The sequence below is a fragment of the Wyeomyia smithii genome, chromosome 1 (genome assembly GCF_029784165.1).
Source record: "Wyeomyia smithii strain HCP4-BCI-WySm-NY-G18 chromosome 1, ASM2978416v1, whole genome shotgun sequence".
NCBI lineage: Eukaryota > Metazoa > Arthropoda > Insecta > Diptera > Culicidae > Wyeomyia > Wyeomyia smithii.
The window spans coordinates 1776158-1797080 of record NC_073694.1 but is presented as its reverse complement, the minus strand read 5'-3'; the positions used below and the strand labels follow the sequence as shown (position 1 = coordinate 1797080).

Genomic DNA, 20923 nt, shown 5'->3' with positions numbered 1-20923 from the left:
ATAATTAACAGTTGAATTCGAACCGAAAACCAGAAATCTCTTAAAGATAGAAGTTGAAATAAAAACCACTTTAATTGAAAGAACAGCAAGAGAATAACAAAAATTATTTCGGAATAGGTTAACCCTCTAGTGCCCAAATTATTTTTATACGGACTTCGAAAAAATCACCATGAAACATTAAAAACATTTTATAGGTTCTTATTCAAGCTTTTTAGAGGTTTAACTGAAGACCGTCTAAAGGCGGCACTGGGCACTAGAAGATTAAATTAAAAAGAAAAACTGATCGGAAATGTTACCCTATAAAGTTTTCGAACATTATCAGTAGCGTGATGACTGAGGAAACCGTAATGCTCAGTGTTTCATGAGTTTCGATGCGGCTCTAGGGATTCTTTGACAGTCTTCATAATATAGGGATTTTATTTATGTTCCCATTTTATAACAGCGTCAAGTTGTTTCCGGATGACGTTAAAACATGGGGAAGATCAAATAACAACACACATTCTCAGTGTTGTGTACAAAATATCTGATTTGCCGTAAACTGATCGAACGATTTTTGGTCGCAGCCTATGACTTTTGGGATAAATACTGTGCTTTCGATAAATTTTAAGGCATTGTGCACAATGTAAAGCGAGTCATTGGTTTTGAATCCGTTCTTACTAAGGAAATACACAATGCTTTGCCTAAAATTCGACGCCGACTCCTTGATCATGACAACCAACACCGAAACAGCTGCAAAATCAGGTGAGAATTTACCGTCACTCAGCTTACTCTGGAAACCCAACAAAATGTCAGGTTTCGCTCTTCCCAAATATGTAAAGCTGGGAAGAAGTTCCAATTCATCAAACCAGTTTTTCTGCAGGCACAAATAGTTTCGACTTTTCATGCAAAATTATTCTAATATTTTCGCTGGAACCTTTGTCAATCTTAAGTATTCTCAACCATTTCTCTAGTAATAGGGGCCCAATGCCATCAGCTCCGTTGTCTTGGAAAATCTAGCTCCTTTCAAGAGTCTAACTGCGTTTCGTCGAAGTTCACTCTATATATCTGTTTTCATCGTTTTGTTTTTCCGGTGAAGTATATGATCAAAGCATTTTTCTTTTTAACGTATGAAATTGTATGTAACTTTTTTTTCTGCAAACGTACTTTTTCCTTTTTAAGTCTTTTAACTGTCTTTACTAACTGATTATACTTGTTCACTGTACAAGCATAATCATGATCGCTTTACGAACTTTCAACTAAATTAATTAATGTTAATTCTTTAGCATTTTTATTTCACAAACTGAACCGGACTTGAAGAGCTACGTCCATAACGTACACACTTGGTTCGCTGTTTGTATTTTTTCGGTACAGAAGCTTTTCACCCAAGCTTTTTCGAAAACCGATTATTGGCTTGATCAGGGGAACCAGCAGTCTGGACTTGCATGTATGTAGCTGTGAGTTCAAGGAGATTCCTTGGACGATTGCTGCAGCGTCCCATACAAGGCGTACCCTTTATATTGGTACTCGTCTATTTGTCTACAACTACACACATTCTCGTACAGCCCAAGCCTTTTTTTCTAACTGCTTCTCTAGCTGCTTTATCCTTCTTAAAACCATTGGAAAGCTATCTTTAAATCCGAAAATCTTTGACAATCTTCCTTCTACAGCAACTCGGTCTCAAAACGATCACCGACTAGTTTGATAGCTTCATACAATATTTCCCGGGTCCGTTTTTCCTCACCGGTTTCTTAAGGAACTACCACTACTGACTCTTCTAACGCGTAGTGACTTTTGAGCAGTTTGTGCAGATCTTCGTTCGAAACCCCTTGTCGAGGATCTTGAGGCTGTTGTATTGGCTTGCTCTGCACGTCAACATCCGCTACACAAGCGTCATCGCAGAGTTGGTTCTCCAGCAGCATTGCTTCTCTGGTAGCGCACTCAATTACACTGTTCGCGATCCGGTAACTCTGCTACAAGGCCCTTTATCAATAGAGGGTTGACCAAATGCTACCGCAGTCCTGCAGCTGTTAAGTAACCACATGCGTCGTAAGATGTAGGAAGTGTAAAACAGCTACCACTGTTTAGGTTTGCCTGAGAATTTTGGGAATTTACTCATCGTACCTTCCTCGCTTCAAGCTGGGCCTTTGTTGGTCCGATCTGTTCCTGCTCCAGTCCGTTTTGGTTGGCTCCCTCTAGGTTATTACGACTCTGTCGTGAGGTATAATTATCTCCTCCAAATGGATAGGAGCGCTGGCTTAATCGATCCGATTCTCCTTCGTAATCGTTACCATCGAAATCTTCCCAAGCAACCAGAAGTTCGAATTTCACTTAACACACGAACTTAGAAGTTCACATAAAGTTCTGATTTGGTTCCGTGGAACTTTCTTGCTGAACAACAGGACACATTACTCACAAACCGAACTTCATCCTAAATAAAGTATCGTCAACACCTGAAAGCAACTTTAAAGTTCATGAGAAGCTGCGTGTTCCCTTTTATTGGAACCTTTAAGTTTACATGAAGTTCACATGTGAACTTCGAAACCCTCGGAAATTAAAGTTCTGTTAGCATTTTATCCGTACTTTTAATCAGCACGAAAGTTCAGTAGAAGCTGCTTGCTACTCTTCATTAGAACCTTAAAGTTCACACGTGAACTTCACAAACCATCGGAAATTAAAGTTCGGTTACCATTTATCCGTACCTTTAATCAGCACGAAAGTTCAGGAGAAGTCTATGTCGTACTTCATTTCCACTTTAAAGTTCATTTTAGGTTCCGACTCGGCTTTGGCGAAAGTGAAGTTTGCTCCAGGATTAGTGATGAAAAATGAGTTTTTCAAAAACAATAAAGAAAAGTGGTTTATTTTATTATCATCGGAAATTTTTTATCTAAATAAACGGCAAAAGGAAAACAAAGATATAATTCCAATAGGTAATGTTAGGGTGTTTGAAGGCTTTCTCTATCTAAGCACTTTCTTTTGTTATCTTACAGGAAATCAATTATGAATTCAGATCAACAGAAAAAATAAACCGGATGTAAGCTGTGAATTCCCGTTAGACACTTGTTTGCGCGTGATGCTTTCATCCCTGAACATTTTGTCCAAATCTTGGGTGTTTTTTACGTTCGGCCACAGCATGATGTTGCCGGTTCTGGAGGTCCGAACCCATTTCTCGGACACCACCGAGAGTTTTCTATTTTACCAACAACTCGTTTCGAATACAGCAAACAGCATATCTATTAATCTAAAAAGTTTTCATCGACTTTGATCATTTATCATATTTTGTATATACTCCTTACCAGAATAAATTTTCAACAAATTTTTGAAAAGAAAATATTGCGTTCACAACCTTTTTCAATTACATTACCAACAAAATGCAGTAAAATCAAAACAAACTAGAGAACTGTCAGACTTAGGTTCACATTGCGTTCCGCCTGTACTTTTCCTAAACTTGAAAGTTCAGAAAAAGTTCCGCGTCAGCCTTCTCTGAACTTTCTAGCCTGTACTTTATCTGAACTTTCAAGCTGAAAGAGAGACCCGGTATGTTCCTAGCCATGAAAGTGTAGGTAACGAAGAGAAATCAGCACATCGAGTGAAATCGATGCTGATCTCATATAGCGGGAACGGAGCAGTGGTATGAATCTAGGCTTTAAAGAGGGAAGACACGAGCTCGAAGCTTGGTGTAGTAAGTTGCAAAATAAAAAATATTTAATTTAATAATGAATGGAGCCAGGCAATTACTCTTCTGATCTAGATTTCTTCAGTAAATGATTATCTTGGGGTTATACCAACACGAATAATGAGTGGAGGGAATTGAAAAATTGCAAATAGATTTTTATTTTAAGTTTTCTGAAGTTTTCTTTTCTAGCTGAATAGCGCTCTGTACAGCGATCTATCCGAACTTGATGTAAACTTTCTAGTTCGGTTTAGAAGCTGCTTTGCATGCTACTCGTAGTTTATTCAACAAATGCAAACTTGAAAGTACGGTTAATTACTTAAAAATTGAGCTGAATAGAATTCTATTCATGATCGTTAGATGGGCTGCCCGAAAAAAAATAACTTTAAAAAAACATAAAAAAACCTTAAAAATTGCTGTAATTGTACATAGCTATACCATAATTTAACTATGTTTTTCATTGTAGATACATCAATTTTACATTAAATATCATTGTCCAAAACAATAAAAAACATCCAAACCAAAAGTTCGGATAAAAGTAGAATTCATAGACTAATCACCCGAAAAAAATAACATTAAAAAAACCTTAAAAATTGCTGTAATTGTACATAGCTATACCATGATTTAACTATGATTTTCATTGTAGATACATCAATTTTATATTAAATATCATTGTCCAGAACAATAAAAAACATCGTTTTTGCCATTTTTACCATGAAAAAGGAGGGGCGTTATGTATCTTAACAGCATTTTTTCAGGCATTTTTTTTTCTTATGGTTACAATAAAAACACGTTATTTTTACTGTACCCAAGAAAAATTTTTTGACTAAATAAGCGCTTTTATAACTAATTTATTCAGCTGACGGCTGAATATAGGTCGAATAATGTATTTCTAAGTGCTTAATCAGCCTTTGATCAGTCGGTTTTGGAGAACTAAACTACATGTTACATTCGGCTTCCTAAATAGCCGAACACGGGCTTAATAAGAGATAACTCAGCCATTTGAACAACTTTTATACATGCTGATCGGTTCTATAGAAGCGATTAATCATACTTTGTAAAGCTTGTAGAAAAACTCTTTAACAGCCAACAGTAGCTGGCTTATAGTCTATATAAGTGCTTTTTCAGCTTTATTACAGCTATGATTCAAAATATATAATAGTCTTACTTAGACATTTTTTTTACTTAGGCGATTCGAACACATCTAAATCTTTCGATGTTTTGCACTTTTGTGTGCATTTTTCATCGCTTATTTTTATATTATTGTTAGTGAAAATTACCTATCCAATTAATTTACTGCCAGTCTCGAATCTCGAACTCATGCTCATGAGGTTCCTGGTAGAACGCGGTACCGATATATATTTCCATTTTATTTCATAAACAATTGTGCATTGGCTGTACATATACTGAATTGTAGCTGAACACGCGCTTCAGCATTTGTATCATATCCCAAGAACACGATAGAACACGTTTTGTCAAAGTGACTGTTCTCTGTAATTGATCGATTTAATACAAGGCACTGTAGAATTTTAATATTAGTGGGTACGGCTAGCCGTGCTGCTAAAACTGTCATTATTCTTCGTTTGAACTGTTTGTTTCTGTTTACGGAATGGATACACTAGCAATGATTTCTACAATTTCTACAGTTAGGGATGCAAATGCTAAGCGCTTGTTCAGCTACAATTCAGTATATATACAGCCACTGTAAAACTGTTTATGAAATAAACTGGAAATATATGTACGGGTTAAATCGATACCTATGCATGTATGTCAAGATAGACGAATCGGCAACGTGTTCTACCAGGAACCTCATGAGCATGAGTTCGAGATTCGAGTTTTTTTTTTTTTGCAATTGGAATTGGAGAATTGGATACTAAAAAGGTAATTTTCACTAACAATAATAGAAAAATAAGCGATGAAAAATACACACAGAAGTGCAAAAAATCGAAAGATTTAGATGTGTTCGATTCGCCTATACAATAAAAAAATTGTCTAATTTAGACGAATATATATTTTGAATTATATTAATCGTAGCTGTAATAAAGCTGAAAAAGCACGTTTTAAGAAAAACAGAATGTACAATTTTAGCCATGGAATTGTCATATAGGCGCTTATTTATATTATAAGCCAGCTGCTGTTGGCTGTAAAAGAGTTTTTCTACAAGCTGTACAAAGAATGAATAATCGCTTCTACAGAATCGATCGGCATGTATAAAGTTGTTCAAATGGCTGAGTTATTTCTTATTAAGCCCGTGTTCGGCTATTTAGGAAGCCGAATGTAACAGGTAGCTGATTTGGTTCTCCAAAACCGACTGATTACAAGCTGATTAAATGCTTAGAAATACATTATTCGACCTATGTTCAGCCGTCAGCTGAATAAATTAGTTATAAAAGCGCTTATTTAGCCAAAAAAATGTTACTTGGTAAGTATCAAGAAGCGTTTATTCAACCAGTTCGTTTAGTGTTTGATTAATGTTGTCTCATAGCTAGTTTTTAAATCGAAATAGCGCTTAACCAGCCAACAATTGAATAGTGGCATGGAGTATTTCACAAGTTTTTTTAAACCTTAATTTATTGCTTGTTCAGCTGATAAATCAACCTGAGCGTTGTGGCAATCCGTTTCACCTGTATGCAGACTTTATTCAGCCATTTTAAATTATTAGCTGTTTTATTCAGCCCAAATGTTTGTTGGGTAAGCTTGTAAACGGTTGTTGTCATTACCATGTTTTAACAACGTTTTTTGTTGTTGAATCTACCACCGACAATAATTTTACCATGAAAAACATTATCAGTGACTTCTAAATGTATGGGAAAAATGCCTGAAAAAATAACAGGAGGGTTGTGTGCAAAGCCACGACCGCAAGGTTGAAGTAGAATACTTTTACAAGAAAGATAACCTTGCGTGTCAGTCATTTTTTCTAGTAAATAAACGTTGACTAATCAGATCAATCAAATTTTGCGCTTCAACAAGGATTGACAATTTTCAATAGTATAGTAAGTTGCTTGTCATTGTTGGGGCTTGACAATTTTTATGTTTTGAGATGAAATTTTTTCGGATGTCGTGCTCATGACTGAAGAAAAAGATTATTCAGTACGTTCTGAGACACGGAAATAAAGTAAAATTTATAACTTTTACAAATTTAAAAATGTAAATTAACTCATTATAAAATATTAGCTCTTCAATCAAGTTTTTTTTTATCCTGAAAAGGACAATTTGTTGTTCAATTTAGTATCGGATAAGATGCCGATTACATCTTTGCGTTATCACTGATAGTGCGAACAAAGTATTCGTTGTGATAAAGTAACAGTGAAATGCTGATATAACACTCAAAACTAGACGGATCACGTGTTGTCAAAATGAGTCAACTTTTCATTGAATGCATTTACTAGTGCCCACTACCGCACAGAGACTGCATTTCACTAAAGTGCCTCACTGCATCAGCCGCTATCGATGCTGAGATCCGCTGCAACTAGTGCGCATATCCATGCCACAGTTGTGGTCGCTATACGCTGCCATTTGGTATCCGCTGTCCATGCATCAGCTGGCCCAGCTGCTATCGTTGCTGGGATCCGCTGAAAATAGTGCGCTATCTATTCCTACGGCACAGCTGTGGCCGCTATCCGCTATCGCTGGTGCTGCTGCTAAGGGAGGACGACTGCTGTTGTCGCTGTCTAGAACTATTATGAGCGGCTTCGATTGATTGATTGATTTCTTTTGAAGGGACTTCAACCCCAAACGGTCATTCGTCCCTTATATGAGCGGCTTCGACTGAAACAGGCTCTTGTATAGAGATGAAAAGCTTATCGATAGTTATCGATAGGAGTAAGAAATCATCGATAACTATCGATAGCCGCATCAGTCGATATTTCCCATCGTTACTCTTATACTGACAAAGAGCACATTTAAAATTCCAAAGTCTATGTTTTTGTCGACTGTGCAATCATGTTAACGACTAATCAATCAATCAAATTTTGCGCTTCAACAAGGATTGACCATTTTCAATAATATAGTAAGTTGCTTGTCATTATTGGGGCTTGTTTTTCAATTTTGATTATGCGAAGAATTGATTTTTATGCAGATAGTAAAAGTTTCGGCTGTCGTGTTCATGACTGAACGAAAAGATAATTCAGTACGGTCTGACACACGGAGAGAAGGTAAAATTTATAACTTTTACAAATTTGAAAATCCGAATTAACTCATTATAAAATATTAACTCTTCAATCATGTTTTTATCTCATCCTGAAAAGGACAGTTTGTTGTTCATTTTAGTATCGGATGAGATACCGATCACATCTTTGCGTTATCATTGACAGTGCGAATGAAGTGTTCCTTGTGATAAAACAAACAGTGAAAAACTGATTTAACACTCAAAACTAGACGGCTCACGTGTTGTCAAAATGAGTCAACGTTTCATTGAATGCATTTACTAGTGCCCACTATCGCTCAGAGACTGCATTTCACTAAAGTGCCTCACTGCATCAGCCGCTATCATTGCTGGAATCTGTTGCAACTAGTGCGCTATCCACTGCTACGCCCAGACTTCCTGTGCACGTGCTTTTTTTTCAAGCGACGAGAGAAATCTTTCTCTCGCTCGTAGAATTTCCATGTATGTGCGACGAGACGAGACACGTCACATGCAATTTGCAGGTTGCTCTTTTGCTTCTCTTTCGCACTACGAACTGAGCGAGACGCCCGTACTGTACATACTTGATACAGCTTGTGCGCTACAGCTCGTGACTCGTGAGACTTTCTCGTGTACACAGACTTCCTGTACACGCGCTTTTTACTCAAGCGACGAGAGTTTTCTTTTCTTTTTTTTTCGGTAAGAGACTGCGGCGCACCAGACGATGTCTCATAGCTTTACGAACTGAGCGAGACGCCCGTACTGTACCTTAGTGAACTTGTATATTAGAGAAATGACAAAGCATTCACCGTTAAGGAAACTGTCAACATCAAAACGGGGGAGCTGTATAATTTTGCATTGCCGTTATCCGTTTTGATGTTGACAGTTGCCTTAACGGAGAGTGTCTCTGCGTCTCTCTGGTGTATAGGCTGCCTAACGTACCTACATAAGATATATGCCATCAGACCCTTCTGTAGGTGTATTAATCGGAAGAATTCACAAAACTATATAACTACGATCAGATTATCACGAACCTTCAGAACCTGATTTGCAATATCTATACACTAAGGTCACTTTTTACGCGGCTTTTTTAAGCGGATTCCGGAATTTATTCGGTGTTTTTTACGCGGATTCCGGAATTTAAGCGGTATTTTTTTTGTGCGGATTTCGGTTCCTCTTCACTCGGATTGCAGAATTTACGCGTTTTTTTTACGCGGATTCCGGAACTTACGCGGTTTTTTACGCGGCATGTATTTCCCGCATAAAAAGCGACTTTAGTGTACTCAATTCGAAAATTATATCCAACATCAACATGTACTAGAAAATATAAACAATTCTAATGGTTTTACTATTTCTAACTCCGGAAAACTTATGTTGTAATTTCAAACCACATTTTTTATTCTTAGAACTACAAAACAGAGTTCTATCATAAGATAGTCAATGACATCTAAACCGACGAAAGAAACACTTCTGTTAACCAACGTAACACACTCTGAATCCGGTGAAAAGAAAAATATTACTCATTTTCGTACCGTTATCATAACAAGTATAGTAACAAAACGTTCTTAATTCATGTTAACAAAAGTCGAATGAATTAATCATAGAATTTTGAATTGATAAATAAATGAACTAGGTTATATCATTGATAATTCTAACAGTGTTTTGATGCATGCTGCTATAACACCGTAAATAAAAAAACATCAAATCCCCTGCCTGTATCCTTCTGCGCAAAATTAATTTCCTTCTCGCACCATTTGCGCGAAGCAACATGCGAGGCAAGCTCGCGAGACGTGCTCACGAGATTTTGCACGCAAGCTGTCTCAAGTCGCCCATGCACCGCACTCGTTAAGTTGAGAGACGAGGTATCTTCGTGTACGTAGCAAAAAATTCCCAAGTTTTCTCGCTCGCACGCTGCTCACAGCACGTAGCGATTGAATGAGAAACGTGACTTGTAGCACAAAGCAAACTGTCTCTTCTTTGTGCGAGCGAGATTTCAGGAAGTCTGGCTACGCCACAGCTGTGTCCGCTTTCCGCCATCGCTGGTATCCACTGCCCTACTACTGCTGCTGCTAAGGAATGACTGCTGTTGTCGCTGTCTAGAACTATTATGAGCGGCTTCGACTGAAACAGGCTCTTTTATAGGCCAAATAGCATGTTTAAAATTGCAAGCTATATGATTCTGTCGACCGTGCTTGGGAAGCAATCATATAACGACCAATCAGAGGTCGAATTTATTGTTTTGACAAGGCTTGACTATTTTCAATAGTACAATAGTGTGAATGATAAAATTACAATTATCTTCTTTTGGGAAGAATCTTAAAAGATTTTCCAATCTATTGCTGCAAGAACGAAGGAAATCCATCGAATACTAACCGATTTATTAGCATTTGAAATTGGACATATATTTCACTTTTTTCGGTTTTAGTTTTTCATTTCACATCCCTATGTAGCCGAACTTCCTGAGAGAAGTATTCTACTTCAAAAATGCTGTTAAGATACATAACAACAACAACAACAACATTATCGCACGCTAGCCTGGGGGGCTAATGCGGTCTCGATCAACTAGATTAGTTGAGAGAATACGTTATCGATATTGTTTTCGGCACATTTTGCATGTTGTAGGATAAGTACAACGATACACCGTGCCCCAGTGCTGGGTCGAGAAAATTTCCAGCTCGAAAAGACCCTCGACCTGATCGGGAATCGAACCCGACATCACAACCGTGTGGGAGAGCTAGCCGACCGACATCGCTAACCGCAGAACCACGGGGACCACGTTAAGATACATAACGACCCCCCTTTTTCAAGGTAAAAATGGCAAAAACGATGTTTTTTATTGTTCTGGACAATGATATATAATGTAAAATTGATTTTGATTGAAATTGATTGAATTACAAAATTTTAGTCAAACTTCCAACACGGTCAGCAAAAGAAACACCTTTGAACATTTGCTGTCTTGGTTCTCCGTCTCCGCAATCCATTTGTCAGTCAGCTGTCATTGTCATTGGTGTGCGCATTTCATTACATATTTTTATCAATTCTGCCAGAGTTTTTTCCCTCGAACAGACGTGGCGAAGTTGTTGAATACTATTAGGTAGGTCGTTCCGGTTCGATTCAACACAATGGGACTGTGCAAGTGTCCAAAGCGGCAAGTGACAACCCAGTTTTGCTTCGAGCATCGGGTAAATGTTTGCGAAAATTGTATGGTCGTGAATCACACCAAGGTAAGTCGGGATTTTGGAAGAAGCAAGTTTAATTTGATTTTAATGACTAAAATTTCAGTGCACAGTCCAATCCTATATTCAGTGGTTGAAAGATAGCGATTTCGATTCCTGTTGTGCTCTGTGTGGAAAACTGCTGGATGATGACGATTGTATCCGCTTGATATGCTATCGTAAGTTGACAACCGAATCCCTACCAGAAACCGGTTTCATTATATTCCAACTTTCGTTCGTTACAGATGTGTTTCATTGGAAATGTTTGAGCTTGAAGCAACAATCGTTACCGGCCAATACAGCACCCGGGGGACATACGTGCCCAACATGTAACGATCCTATTTTTCCACCCGCCAATCTAGTCTCTCCGGTTGCCGATATACTGCGAACACGGCTGGGCCAAGCCAACTGGGCACGGAACGTGCTGGAATTGCCTTTGGTAATAGTTCTTCATCATTCTAGTTTGGAAGTGTTATAAGCAAAGCTTCTGTTTTTTTTCAGTTACTTGAGGAAAAGCAAGACTATTCAAATTTAACAGCTACAGCAAACTCAGCGAAAGCTCTCAATGAAAACGTCTTTGCAGGTAGCACAGCACAGAACCGGAACGCTCTATCGGTTGGTGTGTCGCAGAATGAAAAACCCGACAGTCCTCATTCAATCGTAAACATGGACTCATACACTAATAATAGTCTAGATTTTCAAGGTAAAATGGGTGGAAAGTATATTTTAAAATAAATAATAATCTCACTTGATAATTTCAGCCAGCAGCCGGCGCCCGCTGCTACAGCGCGAATCCCCTCTAGGCGCATCCGACCGGGATGATAACAAATACAAGCGGCGAACCCCGCAGGAAGTGCTTTCCCGTTGGTCGCGAAGGTTTTACGCTCCCGCTGCGAAGCCGCCCTGGCGTCGAACGTGGTTCCTGGTGACCAGCGGTTGCATAGGATTCGTTTGCATTTTGTACGTACTGGCCACGCTCGGGCGTCGCAGCAGCAACAGCGGTGGTGAAATCGGTGGTTTTATGCTCAATCGAAATTTGCCCCACGAGGAGTGAGTGAATCAAGGTCATGGTAAGAACATAAATGAGTTATTAATATCATTTCGAAATGCATTACCAGGTGCCTCTATTTTATTATAATTTAATAAGCATTATTCCAATAAAGCTATAATCTACAGTTCTTCGATCAGAGATTTTTTCGCGCCGACTTTGGACTTCCGGGAGTTTTCGTTGAGGATTTCAACGCTTTGTTGGCTTTCGGTCGCGTGATTTCGGACCATCTTTGCTGTTTCTTTCTCCAGAAGCTTGATCGCGTTGGGAAGTTTATCCTTGGTTATCTTTTTAGGTTTAATAAGAGCGGCATAGTCGTTTTCTTCGTTAGCATCGTTTCGCACATCTTCTATGATAATTTGGTGTGCATTTACTGGGGGTAAATCAAAAATTTGCTGTTGAATAATGTTAATGCGCTTCACAGCTATCGCGTTGGTGGCGTCTAGCAACAATACTCTGCAGTATATTTGATATGCCTGCAAATGAACAACGAATGACAACATTAACCGTTTTAAAATAATTTTGTGATTGTACCTCACGATTCCTTCGGCTGCTAAACAAAGCTTCACCTTTCCGAAGGAGAGCTTTCAAATTGTTTGGTTCTAGTTTCAAACACGAATCGCAATCTGCGATCGCTTCGGTATACCTCGTTTGCTTTATGTCTGAAAAAGAAGTCATAAGACATCAGAATGTAATAATAAAATTTTAATAATCTTACAAGTAATTGCGCGATTGTTGAAGCATGCCGCAGTTGGAAAAGCGGTGATACTGGCGCTATACTCCTTGAGGGCACTATCAAATTCTTTGGCTCTGAAATAGTCGTTTCCTTTTTCCCGCAATTTTCCCGCCAATGTTTCCCGTTCAGGCTCGGAAAGTTCCCGCAGAGTGTCGGCCTCCAAATCGACCTCGCTGCGATCAATGCTCTCATCGTTACGCTTCTGAACTAGTAATTCTCGGTGTCGTTCCTCGCTAAGATCCATTTTCAACATTTCGGTATCGGGATCGTACTGATCCCAACTTCGATAGTCACAGTAGCGTGGCTTTTCAACAATTACGCTAGAAGTTTTTTGGCTTTCTATATTAGAGGAACTATTTCGAATCGGAGGAATAGAAAGCAACGGTACATGTTTCCTATCCAGAATTCGCTCGTGAGCAGCCGTTATGTTGGTTTCCCACTGCTTTAAATCCAAATTTATTTGCTGCCAGGAATCAGTTGGCACACTCTCTTTGGTGCCCAGTGGGGTTTCCTTTCGTAGAACTTTACTGTTGGGATTCAGTGTTTGCAAAGATTGTTCGGCAAACGAGGTTAGCTGAGGAAAATATCCTTCCTCTCCAGAACGAAGAATTTTCACTATTTTCTCCAGCTCTCGCTCATCATTGCACTGACGAATGTACTCGAAATCTAGATGTTCCAACAAAACTTCGTATCTTTCCAGCAGTCGTTTGGGTTTGTTGGACATTTTCGGTTATGCACAAAAATACTTGTTATATCGATGTTACTGGGTTGCCATGGTGGCGCGCCGCCACGTGCGTCGGTCATAGCATGCGTTAAACATGGACGCTCGAAGGCTGCACTCATGGTCTCATTCTCATGGTCATTTCACTTAGTGAGAGATGAGTTTGCGATTCTCATTGCCATCCGGTGCATGAATTCGAAGGTTTTGAATGTGATGATATTTGAATAGTAAGAGCACAAAAAAATGCTCTCAAATTCAACTCAAAATAGTAAAACCCGCCTTTTAAGACCCAAAAAGGCTAAATAAGAAAATGGTTCCAAATTGAGGTAAGAGACAAGTTCAAAATTGCGAGAAAAAAATAATTGTTTCAAGTTGAGAATAAGAAAAAATAATCTAATGTTGAGCTCAGAATAATAAAAAAAAACCTTTTTTTTTTTAAAAAAATGGGGGGGGGAGTTTGTAATGATTTATTTATGTACTAAAATATCTATTCAGAATTAGTATTGTGTGTTCTGCCACAAATGGTGCCATTTCAACACTATTATATATATGTGTACGCTATTTAGTATTATTGAATGTTATTAGCTTACGCAGTTAAGATAATGTAATTGTAGGAAAATTATTAAACCTACTTGTCAAGAAAAAAAAGGAATAAAAGGAATAAAACGAAACTTAAAATAAACTTAAAACTATCTTACTGACTATAAAGTGAGCTAATCGTTGCAATTGAGGATTGCAACGATTTTTGTCGGAATTTGCAGATAATTTGGCTTGACATATTTTCTAATGTTTCTACATTAGTGAGCCTATGTAGCTCGTTCGTGCTAAACCAGGGAGGACGCTTCAAAATCATTTTCAAAAGTTTATTCTGAATCCTTTGAAGTGTCTTCTTTCTGGTTGCATAACAACTTGTCCAGATGGGAACTGCATATAACATTGCTGGTCTAAATATTTGTTTGTAAATTAACAGTTTATTCTTAAGACAAAGTCTAGAATTCCTGTTGATAAGAGGATATAAACATTTGATATACTTATTGCACTTTGACTGGATATTTTCAATGTGCTTCTTGAAAGTAAGATTCTTATCATAAATTAACCCTAAGTATTTACCTTGATCAGACCAATTTAAGACCACACCGTTCATCTTGATAATGTGGTTATGGGTGGGTTTGAGAAATGAAACTCTTGGCTTATGATGAAAAATAATTAACTGTGTTTTTGAAGCATTAGGGGAAATCTTCCATTTTTGTAAGTATGAAGAAATATATATAAACTTTTTTGAAGCCGACTGCATATAACACGAAGGCATTTTCCTTTTGCGGAAATGCTTGTATCGTCACAAAACAGAGATTTCTCACAACCTGGTGGTAAATCAGGAAGATCAGAAGTAAAAATGTTATATAAGATTGGGTCCAAGATACTCCCCTGAGGCACACCAGCTCTAACAGGCAATCTATTAGATTCACCATTTAGATAGTTAACCTGGAGAGTGCGGTCAGTTAAATAACTTTGTATCATTTTTGTAATTCAAAGCGGAAAACTGAAATTTGACATTTTAGCTATTAAACCTTTATGCCAAACACTGTCGAATGCCTTTTCCATATCTAGAATAGCAGCTCCAGTCGAATAGCCTTCAGATTTATTAGTTCGAATCATATTTGTTACTCTAAGTAACTGATGAGTAGTGGAATGCCCATGGCGAAAACCAAACTGCTCATTTGCAAAAATTGAGTTCTCATTAATATGTGTTATCATTCTATTAGGAATTATTCTTTTAAAAAGTTTGCTTATAGAGGAAAGTAAACTAATAGGTCGATAACTTGATGCCTCAGCTGGATTCTTTTCGGGTTTTAAAATTGGAGTGACTTTGGCATTTTTCCATTTCGTAGGAAAATGTGCTCGTGCAAAGCATCTGTTAAAAATTTTTACCAAGAAATTTAAAGAGTTTTCGGGAAGTCTTTTGATGAGGATATAGAAAATCCCATCATCTCCTGGTGCTTTCATGTTTTTGAATTTTTTGAGAATGGTTCGCACCTCATTCAAGTTTGTCTCCAATACCTCTTCGGAAAGAAATTCTTGGGTGGTGATCTGAACATACTTTTGGTTTACTTCATTTTCAATAGGACTTACTACGTTCAAATTGGAGTTATGAACACTCTCAAACTGCTGAGCAAGTTTTTGAGATTTTTGTTCATTCGTTAGAAAAATGCAATCACCATCTTCAAGGACTGGAATGGGCTTCGAGGGTTTCTTAAGAACCTTCGAAAGCTTCCAGAAAGGTTTTGAATAAGGTTTTAGTTGTTCAACTTCTCTCATGAAATTCTCATTTCGCAAGAGAGTGAATCTATGTTTAATTTCCTTTTGTAATTCTTGAAAAATAATTTTCAAAGCAGGATCACGAGATCTTTGGTATTGACGTCTCCGTATGTTCTTCAAACGTATAAGAAGTTGAAGTTCACTGTCAATAATTGGTGCATTATATTCCACTCTTGCCTTAGGAACTGATAAATTCCGGGCATTGAGTATTAAGCTGCTAAAATTTTCTAATGCTCTGTCAATGTCAGCACTATTTTGTAAAATAATATCATCATTCAAATTTTCCTCGATCGTAGAACGATATCTATCCCAATTAGTTTTGTGATAATTTAACACAGATCTAGTGGGATTTAAAATAGTTTCATGGGAAATAGAAAATGTTATGGGAAGATGATCAGAATCAAAGTCAGCATGAGTTAATAAATCACTGCATGAATGGCTTTGATTTGTTAGTACCAAATCAATTGTAGATGGATTCTAATAGAAGAATAACATGTAGGACCATTTGGAAATGAAACTGAATAAAATCCAGCCGAGCAATCATAAAACAATATTTTTCCATTGGAATTGCTTTGAGCATTATTCCAAGATCGATGTTTCGCATTAAAATCACCGATGATTAAAAATTTAGATTTATTTCTTGTGAGTTTTTGCAAATCTCCCTTGAAATAATTTTTTCGCTCACCAGTGCATTGAAAAGGCAAATACACTGCGGCTATAAATAGAATGCCAATACTTGTTTCAATTTCAATTCCCAAGCTCTCGATAACTTTGGTTTCAAGATGGGGTAAAACACGATGTTTTATTCGACGGTGGATAACTATTGCTACTCCACCACTGGCAACATCAATTCTATCAAACCTATGAACTATAAAATTTGGGTTCTTTTTTAGTTTAATATTTGGCTTTAAAAGCGTTTCAGTCACAACTGCAATATGCACATCGTGGACTGTTAAAAAATTGGAAAATTCATCCTCTTTCGCTTTTAAAGAGCGAGCATTCCAATTTAGAAAATTGACAGCATTATTCAAAATCATTGCTGAATTTCAATTTCATAACAATATTAGTTGTAAATTTTATACCTTCTTGAACAGCCTCGTACATCGAGTTACAGTTCAACAAAACGGAAATTAGTTGCAGCATGGATTGTTGTAGGTTCAATCTTTTCGGGAGTTGGATTACCTAAATCAATACTGGCTGACTTTTCGGCACCAAACACGAATGGTTTGTTACTGTTTGAATTTGAAATATTACCTGAAAGGACACTGGCATATGAACAGCCTGGTGTTGCCTGAGCAGGATTATTTTTCTGAAATTTGTTATCTGAATTTAAATTATTACCTACAGACACACCTGCTAATGAAAGTGCTGGTGATGCCTGAACAGTACTGAAAGTCTTTTGATTACCCACATTGACAACAGGTTGTTTAGAATTCCTACGTTGTCTAGAAGGAATAATTTTTGACCTTACAGGACAATTAAAGAAATTAGATTTGTGATTTCCCCCACAATTGACACATTTGAAACTATTAGTGATCTCTTTCACGGGGCAGATATCTTTCGTGTGACTAGTGTCACCACAAATCATACATTTTGCAGCCATATGGCAGTTTCGAGTTCCATGACCATAGGCTTGACAATTCCGACATTGCGTAAGATTATGGATTCCTCCATGTCTCTGGAAATTTTCCCACTTTATTCGCACGTTGAATAAAACACGTGCTTTTTCTAAACATTTTAAATTATGTACTTTGGTACGATCAAAATGTACTAAGTAATTTTCCTGGTGTATTCCAGTTTGAAAAATTTTAGCATTTGCCTTTCGTTTCATCAAAATTACTTGGTTGGGGGCAAAACCAAGTGATTCTGACAAACAATCTTTGATTTCATCAATACTTTGATCATTTGAGAGACCTTTCAACACAGCCTTAAACGGTCTCTCGTTTTTGGCATCAAAAGAGTAAAATTTATACATCTTTTCAGTCAAATACTGTAAAAGATGTTTATGGCCATCAAAAGATTCGGCCAAAATACGAATTTCGCTTTGGCGACCAATTTGAAAATTAACTTTCACATTCGATAGAAATGATGAAAGTTCTGATCGAAATGCTTTCAAGTTTGCTACAAATACCACAATAGGTGGAACTTTAACCTTCTTCATTACGGCTTTATGCTCAGTATGAGAAGTTTGGAATTCTAGATCCCCAACGAAAGAAAGAATATCATACCTGTTAGTCGAAATTTCAGTGTCACTTGGAGGAGATGCCTCACGTTTCCTTGATGCCGCATCAAAGCGAGCTTTTTTATTTTTTCCAGGCATAACTGGACAACTTCACTACACTTTCCCTTCACTATAGAATTTAAGTAGAAATATCTCAAACCAAATTAATTCACTAAACACTCGTTAACTTTAAAAACAAATTATTACTTCGCCTTTCAACAGGTAGTCTTTTAAAAAGATTGCCTGTTGAAAGCGAAAAACAAAATTTTAATATCTCTCGGTAGTCTAAGACTAAGCCTCGAGCTGTTGGTAAAATGCGACCGTAGGACAGTTCAAGTCGATCTCAAAAAAAAAAAAAAAACACCTTTGAAGCACTTTTAAAGGTCAAAAAAGAACTCTTTACAGGAGTTTTCTTTGACAATATTGAAATACGTTTTGTTTGCGAGTGAAATAGCCGTCAAATAGAACATTTTACTTCCATATTTTCAATCTCGTGTTTCGAACTTCGCGACCTTAAATCCTGACATTGGCGATTCCGAAATATAACCAAATCATCCGTCACACGAAATTCAGGACAGTGGTAAGTTCTATTCAAGTTACGAGACCTGAAATTCGATACACGAGATAGAAAAATCAAAAATTGATAGAGAAATCAAAAATAAATCCGATATACGAACCGAAATTTAAACTAGAAATGGAGCATAGGGTTTTAAATCTTGAATATATAGTTCAAGAGTCTCATTTTCGTTTGTTGCCTTCAATCATTCAAAGAAGCAGATGTTCGAACCAGATTATTGTCAAAATTTATTTATTTATTTATTTATTTATTTATTTCATCAAGCAAATGTAGACTACAGTTATAATAATACAATGTTTTCTTATATTCTATACATTATTTCCAGTAGTTAGTCGTTTTTTTTTATTTGATTTCTGCCCATGGTGATGTCGATATTTTCGCAGTGCTGATTATAGTGACGCATCATGCGATTTATTGGGCCATTTTTTGAGTAGTTTGTTCTGTGAGAATTTTCCGAAAATATTTTACGATTTCCTAATTGACGACTGGGTGCATAAAAATTTAGTTGTGATAATAATTGAGTAGACTGCACGCGTTGAGAAATAATGTCATTGATAAAATAAAGCATTGAAAGATCGCGGCGTTCTTTAAGTGCTTGTATGTCTATAAGCATGCAGCGTGCTTCATATGATGGTAAGGGAAATGATGTCCAATTTAGCTTACGAAGCGCGTACAAAAGAAATTGTTTTTGGACTGTTCAATGCGTTCTTCATGTGTGGCAATATAGGGATTCCATACAATGCTACAATATTCCAGAATTGGTCGGACGTATGTGATATATAATAGTTTGATTGTATATGAGTCTTGAAAATTGTGGCCGAAGCGTTTTATAAAGCCCAGCATACTATTTGCTTTGTTGATAATTGTATTATAATGTTCTATGAATGTAAGTTTGGAGTCTAAGATTACGCCTAGGTCCCTAACGATTTTGCATTTTTCTACTGGTTGGTTTCCTAAGAAAATGTTTGTTGGTGGTGTTACTGTTTTTCTGCTAAAGGCTATTGAATTACATTTTTTAATGTTGAGTTGTAATTGGCTTTTGTTGCACCAAGTGTAGAATACATTAATTTCATTCTGGAATATTTCGAAGTCTTCTGCATTGGTTATTTCTATAAAGAGCTTCATGTCATCAGCATATACAAGCACATGTATTGACTTAAGAAGAAAGAAATGTCATTTACATATAATATAAAAAGAAGAGGGCCCAGGTGAGAACCTTGAGCAACCCCAGAAGTTACTTCTATTGGGTTTGAAAAGGAATTTTGAAAGCGGACTATTTGTGTTCGTTTTGTTAAGTATGACTGCAGCCATTCCAAAAATTTTGTTTCAGTTCCGTATTTTTCGATCTTGAAGAGTAATAATGGTATGTCGATTCTGTCAAATGCCTTGCTAAAGTCCGTATAAAGAGTTTCTACGTGGTTACCGTTGTCCATTACAGTCAGAGTGAAAGTTATGAATTCCAAAAGATTTGTGGTAGTTGATCGGCCTTTGTAAAAGCCGTGCTGTTGAGTTGTAATTTAGTGTTTTACTTGTTTAAAAATTTTGTCATTAATTATAGATTCAAAAAATTTTGGAATGCATGAAATGATGGCAATTCCACGATAATTACGAATGTCAGATTTAGCGCCAGATTTGAAGATTGGCACTAAATATGAAGTTTTCCAGAGTTCTGGGAAAATTCCATTCTTCAGGGACATGTTAAAAAGGTGTTGTAAGGGTGTAGATAGTTCTTCTGCCAAGTTTTTGAGAAAAATTGGAGCTATTCTGTCAGGTCCAGGACCTTTCGTAGCGTCTAAATTTTTAAGTGCGTTTTGAATTTCGAATTCAGATATTTGATTGACAGATAAAGAATTCGAAAATTCAGGAAACTACGAGAAGTATTCGCGGTCGCAATCTGTTTCTTCATATGTGGTGTAAATTTCTTGAAAAAAAGTGGCAAAAAGACTACATATTTCATTACTAGTTTGTCCTACATTACTGTCAAGATGCATTCGTGATGGAAAGTTGTTACTTTTTAGTTTGGTTTTTACGTAATTAAAGAAGTTCTTAGGGCAAGACTTGATTTGATGTTCGATTTTACGATTATGTTCTTCATGTGCAATTTTAATGGCTGCGTCAAGTTAACAGCAAATTTCTTGGTCATTTTGAAGATTTTCGATATTGTTGTCTTTTTTGTATATTTTATGTGCTTTTTGTTTTCTATTTTTTAGGTTCTTCAATTGTGGATTAAACCACACTGGATATTTGTTGGTGTTCGTTCGTCTTCTTTTCTTTAGAGGTACATTTTCTGATATAATTTGATTAATTATTTCATAAC

General features: G+C 36.9%; 2 protein-coding genes across 2 annotated transcripts; one reads left to right on the top strand and one right to left on the bottom strand.

The window, feature by feature from the left end:
- The first annotated feature begins 10770 nt into the window (after positions 1-10770).
- On the top strand, positions 10771-12162 carry LOC129718249 (zinc finger protein-like 1 homolog). Its single transcript, XM_055668832.1, has 5 exons — positions 10771-10996; positions 11055-11166; positions 11233-11426; positions 11489-11690; positions 11749-12162. Exons 1-5 carry the CDS (start codon positions 10895-10897, stop codon positions 12039-12041), a joined length of 903 nt encoding a protein of 300 aa, XP_055524807.1. The 5' UTR covers positions 10771-10894; the 3' UTR covers positions 12042-12162.
- On the bottom strand, positions 12082-13661 carry LOC129718248 (sperm-associated antigen 1). The gene is made up of 3 exons (XM_055668831.1): positions 12754-13661; positions 12570-12697; positions 12082-12511 (listed from the first exon to the last, which is right to left on the bottom strand). Exons 1-3 carry the CDS (start codon positions 13493-13495, stop codon positions 12158-12160), a joined length of 1224 nt encoding a protein of 407 aa, XP_055524806.1. The 5' UTR covers positions 13496-13661; the 3' UTR covers positions 12082-12157.
- Between the last annotated feature and the right edge of the window lie 7262 nt (positions 13662-20923).